The sequence below is a fragment of the Lepisosteus platostomus genome, chromosome 14 (assembly GCF_059453375.1).
Source record: "Lepisosteus platostomus isolate fLepPlt1 chromosome 14, fLepPlt1.hap1, whole genome shotgun sequence".
NCBI classification, from domain to species: Eukaryota; Metazoa; Chordata; class Actinopteri; order Semionotiformes; family Lepisosteidae; genus Lepisosteus; species Lepisosteus platostomus.
The window spans coordinates 541,334-559,646 of NC_142624.1; the positions used below are offsets into that span (position 1 = coordinate 541,334).

The 18,313-nt window shown below is 55.7% G+C and overlaps 1 protein-coding gene across 11 annotated transcripts; it reads left to right on the forward strand.

Moving 5' to 3' along the window:
* Positions 1 to 3,972: 3,972 nt before the first annotated feature.
* On the forward strand, positions 3,973 to 17,816 carry septin3 (septin 3). Of its 11 annotated transcripts, none has more exons than XM_088607044.1 (11): positions 4,067 to 4,081; positions 6,123 to 6,557; positions 7,584 to 7,829; positions 8,613 to 8,741; positions 9,046 to 9,127; positions 9,828 to 9,965; positions 12,065 to 12,182; positions 12,284 to 12,379; positions 12,913 to 13,009; positions 13,448 to 13,499; positions 16,026 to 17,816. In XM_088607044.1, exons 3-11 carry the CDS (start codon positions 7,595 to 7,597, stop codon positions 16,165 to 16,167), a joined length of 1,089 nt encoding a protein of 362 aa, XP_088463170.1. In that variant the 5' UTR covers positions 4,067 to 4,081; positions 6,123 to 6,557; positions 7,584 to 7,594; the 3' UTR covers positions 16,168 to 17,816. The 11 variants fall into 11 exon arrangements, 10 of the variants coding, with proteins under 10 accessions (XP_088463174.1, XP_088463170.1, XP_088463168.1 ...); XM_088607042.1 differs by having other exon boundaries at positions 4,081 to 4,189; XM_088607041.1 differs by lacking the exon at positions 4,067 to 4,081 and adding an exon at positions 4,143 to 4,273.
* Positions 17,817 to 18,313: the final 497 nt, after the last annotated feature.

Below are 18,313 nucleotides of genomic sequence, written 5' to 3' on the forward strand. Positions count from 1 at the left end.
TGAACCCCTCTCTCTCTCAGTGCAGTGTTCATGTACTGGAGTGTCCAGTCAGTGTGTCTGTATGAACCCCCCCCTCTCTCTCCTCTTACCTGTGATTTCCTCCTCTGTTCAGTGATGGGCCATTTCCTGGAGTGGTTCGTCCCACTGTACCTGCTGATCTCGGTGCTGGTTCTTGTTGGGTTCGGCGCCTGTATCTACTATTTTGAACCTGGACTGCAGGAGGCTCATAAGTGGAGGACACACCGCCCCCTGGTGGGCAGGGACCAAAAGTGCAAGACCCTGCTGGTGCAGGACAACCTGGGGTTCAGGGAGCCCGATGTTTGAAATAGGGAAGGGCAGGGGAGGGGGGGGAGGTGTCAGGGTGGGCTGAGAATGGGGAGGGTCTGGAAAGGGGGGAGTGGTCAGGAGGGGGTGTAGATGTGAGGAGCTAAGGGAATGGGGCGTGGTCTCGGTGGGGACTGTGTGTTTCGGTGAGGGAGTAAGAGAAAGGGGAGGGGTCGGGGGAGGAGTCAGAGAGACAGGAAGCCAGGGGGAGGAGCAGAGAGGAGGACAGGAAGTTGCTGGGGGGATTGGAAATCAAGGTGCCCATCGGCGACAAAGACAATTTTATGAAAACAGTGCCAGAAAAAAATGTGCCAAAACTTCACAAGCTTTCCAGATGGAGATGGTGGGGCTAGGAGCTGAGTCCACAGCTGTCGAGAGAATAACCCTCACTGCCTGTGTCACCACTGTCCTGCTGACCCACTGACACGGTCTCTCACTGACCACTGACACCCTCACTCACTACTGACCCACTGACACCCTCACTCACTGACCCACAGACATACTGACCCACTGACTCCCTCACTCACTGACCACTGCCTCTCAGAGTAACACCTTCACCATCTCCATCATCTTCATCTTCATCTTCATGCCAAATAACACTTGAACATGTGTCTTCTACTCCCTGAGTTACACTCTGCTCTGACTGCCTGAGGCTTTTCAAGCAATATATGTATATAAATTAATCCTGTAGGATCAGTTCATTATTTAATTAGTTGCTATGGTAACTGACGAGCATCAGATGGACTAAACAGGTTCCTTTCAGTTTGGAATGTCAATGACTGAAGCCCTGACACAGTACCTGGGGTGTGTTTGTCGATCGATAAGGGAGTAATAATAATAATAATAATAATAATAATAATAATAGTGTCAGATTGTTGAACTGGACACATAGAAACAGACTGGGAGACCATGACACACATCAGGATCTCTATATTTTATTATTCTGCAGGGGTGTGAAGTGATCTTGGGTGTTTTCAGCAGGGGGTGCCTGTGGAGGCTGGTGCCTGCAGTGACCCCAACCCCGCTGGGTCGCCCCCAGGACCTGCCCTGCGCCCCGCTGTACGCTGAGGGGCTGGGGGGCACTGACAGGGGGCAGAACAGGTGTCTCACACTACAACCGCAGAAAAACTCCACTGTTACTGAGGACAATGGGGACCCCTCTGCACAGTGAGACTAACTGTACTGGGGCTCTGCGGGACCAGAGCTCTGTCTCCTCCTGTGGGGGTCAAACAATGGCATGCAGACCAGACTCCCAGTGCGCAGCAGTCTGATCCACTCCAGGGTTTACAGTGCTGTCAGTCAGACTCCCAGTGCGCAGCAGTCTGATCCACTCCAGGTGTGACAGTGCTGTCAGTCAGACTCCCAGTGCACAGCAGTCTGATCCACTCCAGGGTTTACAGTGCTGTCAGTCAGACTCCCAGTGTGCAGCAGTCTGATCCACTCCAGGGTTTACAGTGCTGTCAGTCAGACTCCCAGTGTGCAGCAGTCTGATCCACTCCAGGGTTTACAGTGCTGTCAGTCAGACTCCCAGTGTGCAGCAGTCTGATCCACTCCAGGGTTTACAGTGCTGTCAGTCAGACTCCCAGTGTGCAGCAGTCTGATCCACTCCAGGGTTTACTCTGCTGCCATTCAAACCATGCTGTAAAACCTGGAGTGGATCAGACTGCTGTGAAACTGGAGTCTGCAGGCCAGGCTTGTAACACATCAGTCCAGAACTGAGCAGGATGTATGCTATTGAACATCTGTGAGTCAGTCCAGGACCCTGGTGAGTCGCCTGTGCTCGTCTCCTGCCCGGAGACAGCGGTGAGCGAGTGGACAGGGTGGACTAGCTCTCCGGGTCAGGAGTGGTACCGGCGCCGTGACCCAGTGGCTTTGGGAATGTCCGAGTGGAAGATCCTGAGTGACACCTCCTCACCGAGACCCTCTGCACCCCAAGGGACCCCAGGACTGAGACAGCTCGCAGGCTCGGGGGTATGAGTGAGGGGGGACCCCACGGCCATTCGGGACGGGAGCGTGCCAGTGGAGCACCAGCACCGGGAGCAGACCTGGGATCGAGGAGGAAGACGAGGAGCAGAGACTTTTTGGGGGGAAATGAAACTTATTTTTGTATCTAAACCACAAACATTCTGTCACCATGCTTCCTGCCAGGAGACTAGAGCTTCATGCTGAGTGAAACCCAATAAAACAGGACATTCCTGAAGAAGAGCTGTGTGCGTTGTGTCTCCTATCCCTCCTCTCACACTGTCGGTCAGACAGAGGTGTGTGTGTGCGTTGTGTCTCCTATCCCTCCTCTCACACTGCCGGTCAGACAGAGGTGTGTGTGTGTGCGATGTGTCTCCTATCCCTCCTCTCACACTGCCGGTAACACAGAGGTGTGTGTGTGCATTGTGTCTCCTATCCCTCCTCTCACACTGCCAGTCAGACAGAGGTGTGTGTGTGCGTTGTGTCTCCTATCCCTCCTCTCACACTGCCAGTCCACACAGAGGTGTGTGTGTGCGATGTGTCTCCTATCCCTCCTCTCACACTGCCAGACAGAGGTGTGTGTGTGTGCGTTGTGTCTCCTATCCCTCCTCTCACACTGCCGGTCAGACAGAGGTGTGTGTGTGTGTTGTGTCTCCTATCCTGTATGCTGTCCAGTGCTCTCGGACTTTACAGGCTGCTGGACAGGGGTCAGCCCCGCAGGTCCTGCCTGCCTCAGTCTGACCTGTCTGTGTCTGTGTCCGGACCAGCTGTAGGGGGCCCACGTCTCCAGAGGGAGGGTTAAACTGGCGCTGTGACTCCTGCTCCTTTCTCAGCGCAGGGCCCGGGGAGACAGGCCAGGAGCACACAGCTGGGGGAGTCTGAGAGGCTGTGTCACTGAGCAGAGGAGAGGAGCCACACTGACACCTCACACTGATACACACACACACACTGACACCTCACACTGATACACACACACACTGACACCTCACACTGATACACACACACACTGATACACACACACACACTGACACACACACACACTGATACACACACACTGATACACACACATTGACACCTCACACTGATACACACACACTGATACACACCCACTGACACACACACACACTGATACACACACACTGATACACACCCACTGATACACACACACACTGATACACACACACTGACACCTCACACTGATACACACACACACTGATACACACACACTGACACCTCACACTGATACACACACACACTGATACACACACACTGACACACACACACACACTGATACACACACACTGACACCTCACACTGACACCTCACACTGATACACACACACAGACACTGATACACACACACACTGATACACACATTCACACTGACACACACACTCACACTTACACACACTGACACACGCTCAAACAAATGCTGACACACGCACTGACGTGCTAGCACACTGATATGCACACTCTCACACACACTAACACACTGTCGCACACACTAACACACAGACACACTCTCACACACCCTAACATACACTGACAATGAACCACACACTGTCACACACTGAGAAACACACTCATACTCACACACAAACTGAGATACACTCCCACACATAAAGACACAGGCTGATGTGCACACAGACTCGTGACCCAGTGTCTCTTATCAAGCGCTGGACAGAGGGGCTCAGGCAGGGTGAGACAGCGATAGGGAGTAGGAGCGCCGAGCTCACATACACACAGACACCCTGACGCACCGAGCAGGATCACAGGACTGGGGAGCTGGGCACTGGGTCAGTGTGGCTTTTGGGCTGTGTGCCCTTCACAGCTCTGTGCTGGAGCCAATCAGTGTGGGTCTGGTGCTGTGTGTCCTTCAGAACTCTGTGCTGGAGCTGGGCAGTGTGGGTTTGGAGCTCTGTGTCCTTCAGAGCTCTGTGGGTTTGGAGCTGTGTGTCCTTCAGAGCTCTGTGCTGGAGCTGGGCAGTGTGAGTAAATTTGTTATTTTGGGTAGAATGTTTGTCTAGTCCCAGAGTATTTGTCGCAGTGCAGTAGGAAGTGTGTGTATGTTTCTGTTTCTCCCCACTGGCAGTGGGAGCAAAGCCTGTCCTCTTTGGGCAGCCAGGTCTGCCTGTGTCCAATGTCTCTGGCCAGGCTGTGTCACTGAGCCTGTCCTCTCTGGACAGCCAGGTCTGCCTGTGTCCAATGTCTCTGGCCAGGCTGTGTCACTGAGCCTGTCCTCTCTGGACAGCCAGGTCTGCCTGTGTCCAGTGTCTCTGGCCAGGCTGTGGTCACTGAGTCTGTCCTCTCTGGACAGCCAGGTCTGTCTGTGTCCAGTGTCTCTGGCCAGGCTGTGGTCACTGAGCCTGTCCTCTCTGGACAGCCAGGTCTGTCTGTGTCCAGTGTCTCTGGCCAGGCTGTGGTCACTGAGCCTGTCCTCTCTGGACAGCCAGGTCTGTCTGTGTCCAGTGTCTCTGGCTTCTGTAACAGTCCAGTGTTTGGTGTGTGTGTGTCCCAGTGGGAGAGGCAGTGCTGGTCAGTGTGTGTGTCCCAGTGGGAGAGGCAGTGCTGGTCAGTGTGTGTGTCCCAGTGGGAGAGGCAGTGCTGGTCAGTGTGTGTGTCCCAGTGGGAGAGGCAGTGCTGTGTGTGTTTGTGTGTGTGTCCCAGTGGGAGAGGCAGTGCTGGTCAGTGTGTGTGTCCCAGTGGGAGAGGCAGTGCTGTGTGTGTTTGTGTGTGTGTCCCAGTGGGAGAGGCAGTGCTGGTCAGTGTGTGTGTCCCAGTGGGAGAGGCAGTGCTGGTCAGTGTGTGTGTCCCAGTGGGAGAGGCAGTGCTGGTCAGTGTGTGTGTCCCAGTGGGAGAGGCAGTGCTGGTCAGTGTGTGTGTCCCAGTGGGAGAGGCAGTGCTGGTCAGTGTGTGTGTGTTTGTGTGTGTGTGTCCCAGTGGGAGAGGCAGTGCTGGTTGGTGTGTGTGTGTCCCAGTGGGGGAGGCAGTGCTGTGTGTGTTGTGCTGTGGTGTGTGTGTGTGCTGTCAGTGAGCTTCAGGACCAGCTGGCTGAGGGCTCTTCTCTGGGCTCAGCTCTGGCTCAGCAGGGTCTTGTGGTGCTGGGAGCTCTGCTCACTGGTTCTCAGGGGTGACCGGGGCTGTAGTGCTCTCTGTGCCTCAATCCCTCTCCCCTCTCTCTCTGTGCCTCAATCCCTCTCCTCCTCTCTCTCTGTGCCTCAATCCCTCTCCCCTCTCTCTCTGTGCCTCAGTCCCTCTCCCCTCTCTGGACAGCCAGGTCTGCCTGTGTCCAGTGTCTCTGGCCAGCCTGTGGTCACGGAGCCTGTCCTCTCTGGACAGCCTGCTCACTGGTTCTCAGGGGTGACCGGGGCTGTAGTGCTCTCTGCTGCATGTTGATTAGTAATTATTATTCTGTCTGTCCTTCTTTCTGACAGACCACAGTTTCCTGAAACTCAGGAAAAAGCCGTGTGCAGAGCAAGGTCTACAGCTTCCGGCAGAGAGACAGAGAGAGAGAGAGAGAGAGAGAGAGAGAGAGAGAGAGAGAGAGAGAGAGACAGAGAGAGAGACACACACACAGAGAGAGAAACAAGGGAGACAAGGAGAGAGACAGAGAGACCTCACCTCAGTGACCACAGCCTGACCAGAGGAGTGAGAGAGAGGTGTGAGGAGTGAGAGAGAAGGGTGAGAGAGGGGTGAGAGAGAGATAAAAAGGCAGATGAGAGAGAGAGTAGAGTTGCTTTGTTGTAAATGTCTGTAACGTCTGTAGATTTTATTTTTATTTTTTGGTTTGTTTCATGTTAATTTCATTATTTCTTTGTGCTGTGTCAACACTGACAGTACCCATCGGTCACGCTAATAAAGCCCCTTGAATTGAACTGAGCTGAGTAACGAGGGGTCTCTGAGCACGAGCGCAGCCCCCCCACTCTCCTCCCGTCACCACGGCAACCAAGGGGCTCGGCGCGAGAGAGGGAGAGAGAGGTACCCAGCCCCGATCACGTGACCTCGCCAGCCTCCCTCGAGGGCACATCACCGTCGCTTCTTGCGTTTTTTCAAAAAAAGAGGAGAGAAAGCGACATCCCGCAGCCCCGCGGAGAGCCCCGGCCAGCCGTCCGGCGCCTGCGTGACCCGCACACGCACACGAACACGCACGACAGCGCGCATCCGTGGGCTCCGTCCCGGACAAAGGGGGCAGAGGCGCGCTGTCGCGAGCGGATATACCCCGAGAGACGGACTGCAGCAGGCCGGGCCAGCAGCTCTGTCAGGACCGCGCAGGTACCGTCGGTCCCGCTCCGCCGGCGGCCCGGCCCGGTGGAGGGCAGGAGCGGTTCTCCGGTCCGCCGCCGATCCGGTTCCGCCCCGCTGCGCCGTGGGTCTGCAGCCCGGGGCTCCGAGGGCGGGCGCAGCCGAGCGTCTGCAGGGCTACCGACCCACGCCAGGTCCCGAACACGCGTGCGGTTCCTGCGAACCGGCACCGCGCTCGCGCACCGCTCGGGTGCGAACCCGGCGATTCGGCCGCTGTTCGGAACCGGGGGGTGGGGCGGGTCGGTGCGGTTCTGTGCGTCTAGTGTCGGCGATAAGCGCCCACAACGCGAGGCGCATCTGAGGCTGTTAGCTGTGTGTGTCTGTGATTATAACTGTGTGAGTGCGATTGTGATTATAACTGTGTGCGTGCGATTGTGATTATAACTGTGTGAGTGCGATTTTGTGTGTGTGTGTGAATGTAATTATAACTGTGTGAGTGCAATTGTTTGTGTGCGTGAATGTGATTATAAATGTGTGAGTGCAATTGTGTGTGAGTGTGTGAATGTGATTATAATTGTGTGAGTGTGTGTGTGATCGTGCGTTAGTATTTGTGTTTGTGTGGTTGTGTGTGCGTGTATATGTGAGTTGGTGTAGGCGTGTGAGTGTGTAATTGTGAGTGTGATTGTAATTCTGTGAGTGTGACTGTGAGTGTTAGTATACGTGAGTGCTTGTGATTGTGTGTGTATATGTGAGCTGGTGTAGGGTGTGAGTGTGTAGGGTCAGAGTGAGTGTGATTGTGCATGTGAATATACAATGTGTGTGAGCATGGAGACTGTCAGGTAGCGTCAGTGTGTGTGGCAGAGTGTTTGGGGGCGTGTCTGGTGGGGGTGTACGGGAGGGGCGTGTCTACGAGGGGCGTCTGGGGGGAGGGGGCATGTCTGGTGTGGGTGGTTGAGGGGCGTGTCTACGAGGGGCGTGTCTGGGGGAGGGGGCGTGTCTGCGAGGAGCGTGTCAGCAGTCTGTATTAACGCCCCTCCACACCGTGTCTGTCCTCAGGGTGTTCAGGGATGTCTGAGGTGGTTCCCCCTGAGGTCCGGCCCAAACCGGCCGTCCCAGTCAAGCCCTCCGGCGTGGGGGTGGCGGGGCTATCACAGGTGCCAGGGGGGTCTTCGCTGGGGTCGCTGGGGTCGCTGGGCTCAGGGGGGTCAGCGCTCCTGGGGTACGTGGGCATCGACACCATTATTGAGCAGATGAGGAGGAAGACCATGAAGACAGGGTTCGACTTCAACATCATGGTCGTCGGTGAGACTGACCGTCTCTCTCGCTCCTCTGTTTCCCCAGTGTTTCTCTTGTCTACTGCCTGTCTCTCTAACTGTGGCTACAGCCTATCTGTCTGTCTCAGCAGCCCGTCTCTCTCACTGTGTCTATATCTTGTCTCTCTATCCCTGTGTCTGTATCCTGTCTGTCTCTCTCGCTGTGTCAGTACTCTGTCTCTCTCGCTGTATCAGTACCCTGTCTCTCTCTCACTGTGTCTCTGTCCTGTCTCTCTCTCACTGTGTCTGTGACCTGTCTCTCTCTCAGGGCACAGCGGCCTGGGGAAGTCCACTCTGGTCAACACGCTGTGTCTGTGACCTGTCTCTCTCTCAGGGCACAGTGGCCTGGGGAAGTCCACTCTGGTCAACACGCTGTGTCTGTGACCTGTCTCTCTCTCGCTGTGTCTGTGACCTGTCTCTCTCTCAGGGCACAGTGGCCTGGGGAAGTCCACTCTGGTCAACACGCTGTGTCTGTGACCTGTCTCTCTCTCGCTGTGTCTGTGACCTGTCTCTCTCTCAGGGCACAGTGGCCTGGGGAAGTCCACTCTGGTCAACACGCTGTGTCTGTGACCTGTCTCTCTCTCGCTGTGTCTGTGACCTGTCTCTCTCTCAGGGCACAGCGGCCTGGGGAAGTCCACTCTGGTCAACACGCTGTGTCTGTGACCTGTCTCTCTCTCAGGGCACAGTGGCCTGGGGAAGTCCACTCTGGTCAACACGCTGTGTCTGTGACCTGTCTCTCTCTCGCTGTGTCTGTGACCTGTCTCTCTCTCAGGGCACAGCGGCCTGGGGAAGTCCACTCTGGTCAACACGCTGTTCAAGTCGCAGGTCAGCCGCAAGTCCAGTGGCTGGAGCCGTGAGGACAAGATTCCCCGAACGGTGGAGATCAAGGCCGTGTCACACGGTGAGGGGCCGGGCCGGGTCGGGTCAGGACTGGGGGCAGACGGGGGGGGAGGAGACAATATTACCGTGGCTCTTGTGAGCAACAGCTTTCAGGAACTGACCAGTAACAATAACGGTGTGATTCTAACGATGAAGATGGGAATCATAAAGATGATGATGCTGATGAAGAACAGGGCAGTGATGGTGATGAAGGTGGTGATGATGAAGATGATGTTGATGTTGGGAAGTGTGGTGATGACGGTGGTGGTGGTGATGGTGATGGTGAAGATTTTATTTGACAGTGAGCCGCTGGTACTGTTTTCCAGTGATCGAGGAGGGTGGAGTGAAGATGAAGCTCACGGTCATTGACACGCCAGGCTTTGGGGATCAGATTAACAACGACAACTGGTACGTGACCCACAACCTCTCACCTTTAACCTCCCCTTCTTTCTCCAGGGCTCTGGTCCAGTGTGTGTGATACTGTAACACTGTCCTGTAACCAGATATCATAGATATTACATCTCATCCCACAGTGCTGGTATTGGTGTAAATCAGAATGGTGTGCATGTACAGTATATGCACAGGACGGTAAGTATAAAACACCACTGGCCCTCTTTCCTATGCCACAATGCATTAGAAAGTCGCTATAGGCTATAAATATAGACATGAAATATTAATTAGTGCATATTATTAGTGCAGAGACAGTATGAATACAGTGCTATTACTGTGTTGTTACAGTGCAGTGACAGAATGAATATGGTGCTATTACAGTTTTATTATACTGTAGTAACAGTGTAAATACAGTGCTTTAACAGTGTTAATAAGATGCTATAGCAGTGTTATTAAACTGCAGTAACAGTGTGAATATGGTGCTACTACAGTGCTATTATGGTGTTATTTCACTGCAGTAACAGTGTAGATACAGTGCTATTACACTGCAATAACAGTGTGAATATGGTACTATTACACTGCAGTAACAGTGTGAATATGGTGCTGTTATAGTGTAATTACATTGCATTTACAGTAGGAATACAGTGCTATTACGGTGTTGTTACACTGCAGTAACAGTGTGAATACGGTGCTCTGACGATGCGTTGTCTCGCTGCAGCTGGGAGCCCATTGCGAAGTACATCAATGAGCAGTACGAGAAGTTCCTGAAGGAGGAGGTGAACATCGCGAGGAAGAAGCGCATCCCGGACACACGCGTGCACTGCTGCCTGTACTTCATCTCCCCTACCGGACACTCGTGAGTACAGCTCGGCCCCGACACCCCGCTCGTGAGTACAGCTCGGCCCCGACACCCCGCCTGTACCTCATCTCCCCCACCGGACACTCGTGAGTACAGCTCGACCCCGACACCCCGCTCGTGAGTACAGCTCGGCCCCGACACCCCGCCTGTACCTCATCTCCCCTACCGGACACTTGTGAGTACAGCTCGGCCCCGACACCCCGCTCGTGAGAACAGCTCGACCCCGACACCCCGCTCGTGAGTACAGCTCGGCCCCGACACCCCGCCTGTACCTCATCTCCCCCACCGGACACTCGTGAGTACAGCTCGACCCCGACACCCCGCTCGTGAGTACAGCTCGGCCCCGACACCCCGCCTGTACCTCATCTCCCCTACCGGACACTCGTGAGTACAGCTCGGCCCCGACACCCCGCTCGTGAGTACAGCTCGGCCCCGACACCCCGCTCGTGAGTACAGCTCGACCCCGACACCCCGCTCGTGAGTACAGCTCGGCCCCGACACCCCGCCTGTACCTCATCTCCCCCACCGGACACTCGTGAGTACAGCTCGGCCCCGACACCCCGCTCGTGAGTACAGCTCGGCCCCGACACCCCGCTCGTGAGAACAGCTCGACCCCGACACCCCGCTCGTGAGTACAGCTCGGCCCCGACACCCCGCTCGTGAGTACAGCTCGGCCCCGACACCCCGCTCGTGAGAACAGCTCGACCCCGACACCCCGCTCGTGAGTACAGCTCTGCCCCGACACCCCGCTCGTGAGTACAGCTCGACCCCGACACCCCGCTCGTGAGAACAGCTCGGCCCCGACACCCCGCCTGTACCTCATCTCCCCCACCGGACACTCGTGAGTACAGCTCGACCCCGACACCCCGCTCGTGAGAACAGCTCGACCCCGACACCCCGCTCGTGAGTACAGCTCGACCCGACACCCCGCTCGTGAGTACAGCTCGACCCCGACACCCCGCCTGTACCTCATCTCCCCCACCGGACACTCGTGAGTACAGCTCGACCCCGACACCCCGCTCGTGAGTACAGCTCGGCCCCGACACCCCGCCTGTACCTCATCTCCCCTACCGGACACTTGTGAGAACAGCTCGACCCCGACACCCCGCTCGTGAGTACAGCTCGACCCCGACACCCCGCTCGTGAGTACAGCTCGACCCGACACCCCGCTCGTGAGAACAGCTCGGCCCCGACACCCCGCCTGTACCTCATCTCCCCCACCGGACACTCGTGAGTACAGCTCGACCCCGACACCCCGCTCGTGAGTACAGCTCGGCCCCGACACCCCGCTCGTGAGAACAGCTCGGCCCCGACACCCCGCCTGTACCTCATCTCCCCCACCGGACACTCGTGAGTACAGCTCGGCCCCGACACCCCACTTGTGAGTACAGCTCAACCCGACACCCCGCTCGTGAGTACAGCTCGACCCCGACACCCCACTTGTGAGTACAGCTCAACCCGACACCCCGCTCGTGAGTACAGCTCGACCCCGACACCCCGCCTGTACCTCATCTCCCCCACCGGACACTCGTGAGTACAGCTCGGCCCCGACACCCCACTCGTGAGTACAGCTCAACCCGACACCCCGCTCGTGAGTACAGCTCGACCCCGACACCCCGCTCGTGAGAACAGCTCGACCCCGACACCCCGCTCGTGAGAACAGCTCGACCCCGACACCCCACTCCTGAGTACAGCTCGACCCCGACACCCCGCCTGTACCTCATCTCCCCCACCGGACCCTCGTGAGAACAGCTCGGCCCCGACACCCCGCTTGTGAGAACAGCTCGGCCCCGACACCCCGCTTGTGAGAACAGCTCGACCCCGACACCCCGCTCGTGAGTACAGCTCGACCCCGACACCCCGCTCGTGAGTACAGCTCGACCCCGACACCCCGCCTGTACCTCATCTCCCCCACCGGACCCTCGTGAGAACAGCTCGGCCCCGACACCCCGCTCGTGAGAACAGCTCGACCCCGACACTCGTAGATCGCAGATCCGAGATCGCAGGCCCGGTTCTGTGTGCAGGATGAGGCATCGGGGGGACGGTCTGTCTGTTATCTCCGGCCTGTACCGATCGCCCTGCCTCCCTCCCTGCAGACTGCGGCCCCTGGACATGGAGTTCATGAGGCACCTGAGCCGCGTGGTCAACATCATCCCGGTCATCGCCAAGGCCGACACGCTGACCGTGGAGGAGAAGGCCGAGTTCAAACAGAGGGTGAGGGGGGCTGGCGGCCCGCTTTCACAAACAGCAGCACCTGACGGGCTTTCTCTGGGAGCCCTGGGCTGAGCCTCCTCTGTCTCTCTCACCTCTCTCAGGTGCGGAAGGAGCTGGAGGCTCATGGGATAGAGTTTTATCCTCAGAAGGAGTTTGATGAAGACATGGAGGACAAGGCTGATAACGACAAGATCAGAGTAAGTCTTCCTCCATATTAAGCCCCCTCTCTCTCTCAGTGCAGTGTTCATGTACTGGAGTGTCCAGTCAGTGTGTGTGTATGAACCCCTCTCTCTCTCAGTGCCGTGTTAATGTACTGGAGTGTCCAGTCAGTGTGTCTGTATGAACCCCTCTCTCTCTCAGTGCAGTGTTAATGTACTGGAGTGTCCATTCAGTGTGTCTGTATTAACCCCTCTCTCTCTCAGTGCAGTGTTAATGTACTGGAGTATCCAGTCAGTGTGTCTGTGTGAACCCCTCTCTCTCTCAGTGCAGTGTTCATGTACTGGAGTGTCCAGTCAGTGTGTGTGTATTAACCCCTCTCTCTCAGTGCAGTGTTAATGTACTGGAGTGTCCAGTCAGGGTGTCTGTGTGAACCCCTCTCTCTCTCAGTGCAGTGTTCATGTACTGGAGTGTCCAGTCAGTGTGTCTGTATGAACCCCTCTCTCTCAGTGCAGTGTTAATGTACTGGAGTGTCCAGTCACTGTGTGTATTAACCCCTCTCTCTCTCTTTCAGGAGTTCATGCCATTTGCTGTAGTAGGCAGTGACAAGGAATATCAGGTCAATGGGAAGAGAGTGTTGGGCAGGAAGACACCCTGGGGAGTCGTGGAGGGTGAGAGACATATAAGGGGGTAAAGTTAGTGGAATGGTGGGGTGAGACAAGAGGGACAGCAGTGTCTCTAGCAGTGTCTCCAGTCCAGTCAGGAGTGTCAGTGTGTGAATTCAGGGGCAGTGTGAGAGGAGAGGGACAGCAGTGTCTCTAGCAGTGTCTTCAGTCCAGTCAGGAGTGTCAGTGTGTGAATTCAGGGGCAGTGTGAGAGGAGAGGGACAGCAGTGTCTCCAGTCCAGTCAGGAGTGTCAGTGTGTGAATTCAGGGGCAGTGTGAGAGGAGAGGGACAGCAGTGTCTCTAGCAGTGTCTCCAGTCCAGTCAGGAGTGTCAGTGTGTGAATTCAGGGGAGTGTGAGAGGAGAGGGACAGCAGTGTCTCCAGTCCAGTCAGGAGTGTATCTGTAACTTACTCTTGTTTGTTCAATATCTTCTTTTTCTCCAGTTGAAAATCCGAGTCACTGTGAGTTTGCCCGGCTGCGAGATTTTCTCATCAGGTAAGCAACTACTGTTTCTGTTCTTCCTGTACTGTAGTGTCCCATCAGTGTCTGTATTGACCCCTCTCTCACAGTGCAGTGTGTCTGTATTAACCCCTCTCTCTCTCTCAGTGCAGTGTCAGTGTGCAGGAGGAGTGTGTGTATTAACCCCTCTCTCTCTCAGTGCAGTGTCAGTGTACAGTAGTGTGCAGGAGGAGTGTGTGTATTAACCCCTCTCTCTCTCTCAGTGCAGTGTCAGTGTACAGTAGTGAGCAGGAGGAGTGTGTGTATTAACCCCCCTCTCTCAGTGCAGTGTCAGTGTACAGTAGTGTGCAGGAGGAGTGTGTGTATTAACCCCTCTCTCTCTCAGTGCAGTGTCAGTGTACAGTAGTGTGCAGGAGGAGTGTGTGTATTAACCCCTCTCTCTCTCAGTGCAGTGTCAGTGTACAGTAGTGTGCAGGAGGAGTGTGTGTATTAACCCCTCTCTCTCTCAGTGCAGTGTCAGTGTACAGTAGTGTACAGGAGGAGAGTGTGTATTAACCCCTCTCTCTCTCTCAGTGCAGTGTCAGTGTACAGTAGTGTGCAGGAGGAGAGTGTGTATTAACCCCTCTCTCTCTCAGTGCAGTGTCAGTGTACAGTAGTGTGCAGGAGGAGTGTGTGTATTAACCCCTCTCTCTCAGTGCAGTGTCAGTGTACAGTAGTGTGCAGGAGGAGTGTGTGTATTAACCCCTCTCTCTCTCAGTGCAGTGTCAGTGTACAGTAGTGTACAGGAGGAGAGTGTGTATTAACCCCTCTCTCTCTCTCAGTGCAGTGTCAGTGTACAGTAGTGTGCAGGAGGAGAGTGTGTATTAACCCCTCTCTCTCTCAGTGCAGTGTCAGTGTACAGTAGTGTGCAGGAGGAGTGTGTGTATTAACCCCTCTCTCTCAGTGCAGTGTCAGTGTACAGTAGTGTGCAGGAGGAGTGTGTGTATTAACCCCTCTCTCTCTCAGTGCAGTGTCAGTGTACAGTAGTGTGCAGGAGGAGTGTGTGTATTAACCCCTCTCTCTCTCAGTGTAGTGTCAGTGTACAGTAGTGTGCAGGAGGAGTGTGTGTATTAACCCCTCTCTCTCTCAGTGCAGTGTCAGTGTACAGTAGTGTGCAGGAGGAGTGTGTGTATTAACCCCTCTCTCTCTCAGTGCAGTGTCAGTGTACAGTAGTGTGCAGGAGGAGTGTGTGTATTAACCCCTCTCTCTCTCAGTGCAGTGTCAGTGTACAGTAGTGTGCAGGAGGAGTGTGTGTATTAACCCCTCTCTCTCTCAGTGCAGTGTCAGTGTACAGTAGTGTGCAGGAGGAGTGTGTGTATTAACCCCTCTGTCTCGCTCAGTGCAGTGTCAGTGTACAGTAGTGTGCAGGAGGAGAGTGTGTATTAACCCCTCTCTCTCTCAGTGCAGTGTCAGTGTACAGTAGTGTGCAGGAGGAGTGTGTGTATTAACCCCTCTCTCTCAGTGCAGTGTCAGTGTACAGTAGTGTGCAGGAGGAGTGTGTGTATTAACCCCTCTCTCTCTCAGTGCAGTGTCAGTGTACAGTAGTGTGCAGAAGGAGTGTGTGTATTAACCCCTCTCTCTCTCAGTGTAGTGTCAGTGTACAGTAGTGTGCAGGAGGAGTGTGTGTATTAACCCCTCTCTCTCTCAGTGCAGTGTCAGTGTACAGTAGTGTGCAGGAGGAGTGTGTGTATTAACCCCTCTCTCTCTCAGTGCAGTGTCAGTGTACAGTAGTGTGCAGGAGGAGTGTGTGTATTAACCCCTCTCTCTCTCAGTGCAGTGTCAGTGTACAGTAGTGTGCAGGAGGAGTGTGTGTATTAACCCCTCTCTCTCTCAGTGCAGTGTCAGTGTACAGTAGTGTGCAGGAGGAGTGTGTGTATTAACCCCTCTCTCTCTCAGTGCAGTGTCAGTGTACAGTAGTGTGCAGGAGGAGAGTGTGTATTAACCCCTCTCTCTCTCAGTGCAGTGTCAGTGTACAGTAGTGTGCAGGAGGAGTGTGTGTATTAACCCCTCTCTCTCTCAGTGCAGTGTCAGTGTACAGTAGTGTGCAGGAGGAGTGTGTGTATTAACCCCTCTCTCTCTCAGTGCAGTGTCAGTGTACAGTAGTGTGCAGGAGGAGTGTGTGTATTAACCCCTCTCTCTCTCAGTGCAGTGTCAGTGTACAGTAGTGTGCAGGAGGAGTGTGTGTATTAACCCCTCTCTCTCTCAGTGCAGTGTCAGTGTACAGTAGTGTGCAGGAGGAGTGTGTGTATTAACCCCTCTCTCTCTCTCAGTGCAGTGTCAGTGTACAGTAGTGTGCAGGAGGAGTGTGTGTATTAACCCCTCTCTCTCTCTCAGTGCAGTGTCAGTGTACAGTAGTGTGCAGGAGGAGTGTGTGTATTAACCCCTCTCTCTCAGTGCAGTGTCAGTGTACAGTAGTGTGCAGGAGGAGTGTGTGTATTAACCCCTCTCTCTCTCAGTGCAGTGTCAGTGTACAGTAGTGTGCAGGAGAAGTGTGTGTATTGACCCCTCTCTCTGTCTGTCCAGGTCTCACCTGCAGGACCTGAAGGAGGTCACTCACAATATCCACTATGAGACGTACCGCGCCAAACGTCTCAACGACAACGGCGGCCTGCCTCCTGTCAGCTCCGCCCCCGACAGCGAGGAGCCGCACGAGAGCAACCTGTGAGCGTGGCGCACAGCGACCCCCTCTGGCCAGCGGACGGCACTGCGCCCCCAGTTTTACAACGCAGAATCAGAGTCGGGGTCAGCTGACCCCCCCCTCCACTCCATGGGCGCCACGGCGACGCTGCTGCTCGTCCTCAGACTCCGCTGGCTGCAACGGCTTCCTCTTGAGCTTCCACGTCGGGCCCTGCAGGATGTACCGGATCCGGCACTGTGGTGTTGGAGTCTCCTCTGGCTTGTGCCCGGTGTTGTGCTGCAGGCCAGGCCCTTCCAGGCGAATTCAGCTTTGACCCAGTTCCTGCCTCCCGTGTCTCCGCCACAGTCCAGACGTCCCGCCGGCCGTGGGTTCGGGCTGGGGCTGTACCCTGCAGGGCCTGGCATGCCTGGGGGAGATGTCCTGGGAGACTCCTGGAGCTCTGGGAGTGAGCTGTGCTGTGTGAGAGATCCCAGGCTGCGCCTCTCCGTGACTCACACAGCCCAGACTCACAGGAGACCCCCCGCCTGACCCCCAGCTGACCCTAACCCTGACCCTGACCCCCATCCAACCCATCACCTCCTCCTTAACCAGCACAGCCAGCAGCGGTGTGTCTCCTGTCCCAGCCAGCCACAGGGGGGCGCTGTTCAACCCCTCCGGCTGGACTGGAGGCTTGCGGACCCCAGGACCCCAGGACCCCAGGACCTCACCCCGCCACTTCCTGAAGGAGTCTGGGGCATCGGCTTCAGCTGCCTGTTCCACGCTCCCACCACGCTGTGCGTAGAGACCTGTTTCACTGAGTCAGCCCGGCCCGCGGACCGGGACACCCCCAGGACAGACCAGCGCGCCCCGCTGAGCCCCCGTGTCCCCCCGCCCCTCGGCTCTGATCGTCCACTCCCTCCACCCCTCACCCCGGTCTCTCACCAGGTGTCCCCCGACTTTGTGGAGGGCACACCTTTCGTTTTGATGTGTGCGTGAGTGCGGGGGTGTGTGTGCATGCAAGACGTCTCATAGGTCAGGGGCTCCCCCGCCCGGTCCCAGGGTCCCCCATTCCTGCGGGTCCTTCCAGCCCAGAGCTTGTGAGCTTGTGAGACTGAGAGAGGGAGAGAGAGGGAGTGGAAACTGTGCTCTCAGTAAAGTGATGGCTGAGCTCAGTGGGGATGGAACCCGCAGGTGTGGGGGTCCCTAGCTCTGGGGCAGGGTACCCCATTGTAGATTTTGTAAGAGTTTTATTTAATGTTTCTACAAATGTAATAAGGGATCAATATTTGGGAGAGGGAGTGCGCTCTCTCACACTGTGTCTCCCATCCCTCTCTGTGTCTGTGGGGTAAATTCCTGACTGGCGTCTTCCTCCACCCCTCTTCCTGTGACCCCCTTACAACAGGTGCTGTCTTGTGACCATTACCCCCCCACTCTGTGTGACCCCCATCTCCCCCATTCTCTCTGTCACCCCCTCATCTCTCCCCCTCCGTCACACTGTCACCCCCTTTCCTTGCCTCTCACTGTGTGACCCCGTTCTCTGTTGCCAAACGGGCTGTGTGTTCTGAGCAGACAGGCCGTGTGAGTGTGTTCTTCAATGTGTTTGGTGTTGCTATAGTTGTTGTTATTATTATTGTTATGATGATTATTTTTAATAAGGCCAGACTGGAACCAGAACAATAAAGAGCACTTGTGATGACTCTGAGGGTGACGTGTCTCCTTCCTCTCACCTTACAGTCCTCATCGGAGCACTGCAGCACTGCAGAACTGGGGCACTGGGGCACTGGGGCACTGGGGTACTGCAGCACTACAACACTGGAGCACTGGGGCACTGGGGCACTGCAGCACTGGAGTACTGGAGCACTGAGGCACTGGGGCACTGGAGCACTGGGGTACTGCAGCACTACAACACTGGAGCACTGGGGCACTGCAGCACTGGAGTACTGGGGTACTGTGGCACTGCAGCACTGGCGTACTGGGGTACTGTGGCACTGCAGTACTGGAGCACTGGGGTACTGGAGTACTGGGGTACTGTGGCACTACAACACTGGGGTACTGGGGCACTGTGGCACTGCAGCACTGAGGTACTGCAACACTGGAACACTGGGGTACTGCAACACTGGAGCACTGCAGTACTGGGGCACTGGAGCACTGGGGTACTGGGGCACTACAGCAATGGGGCACCAGAGCACTGCAG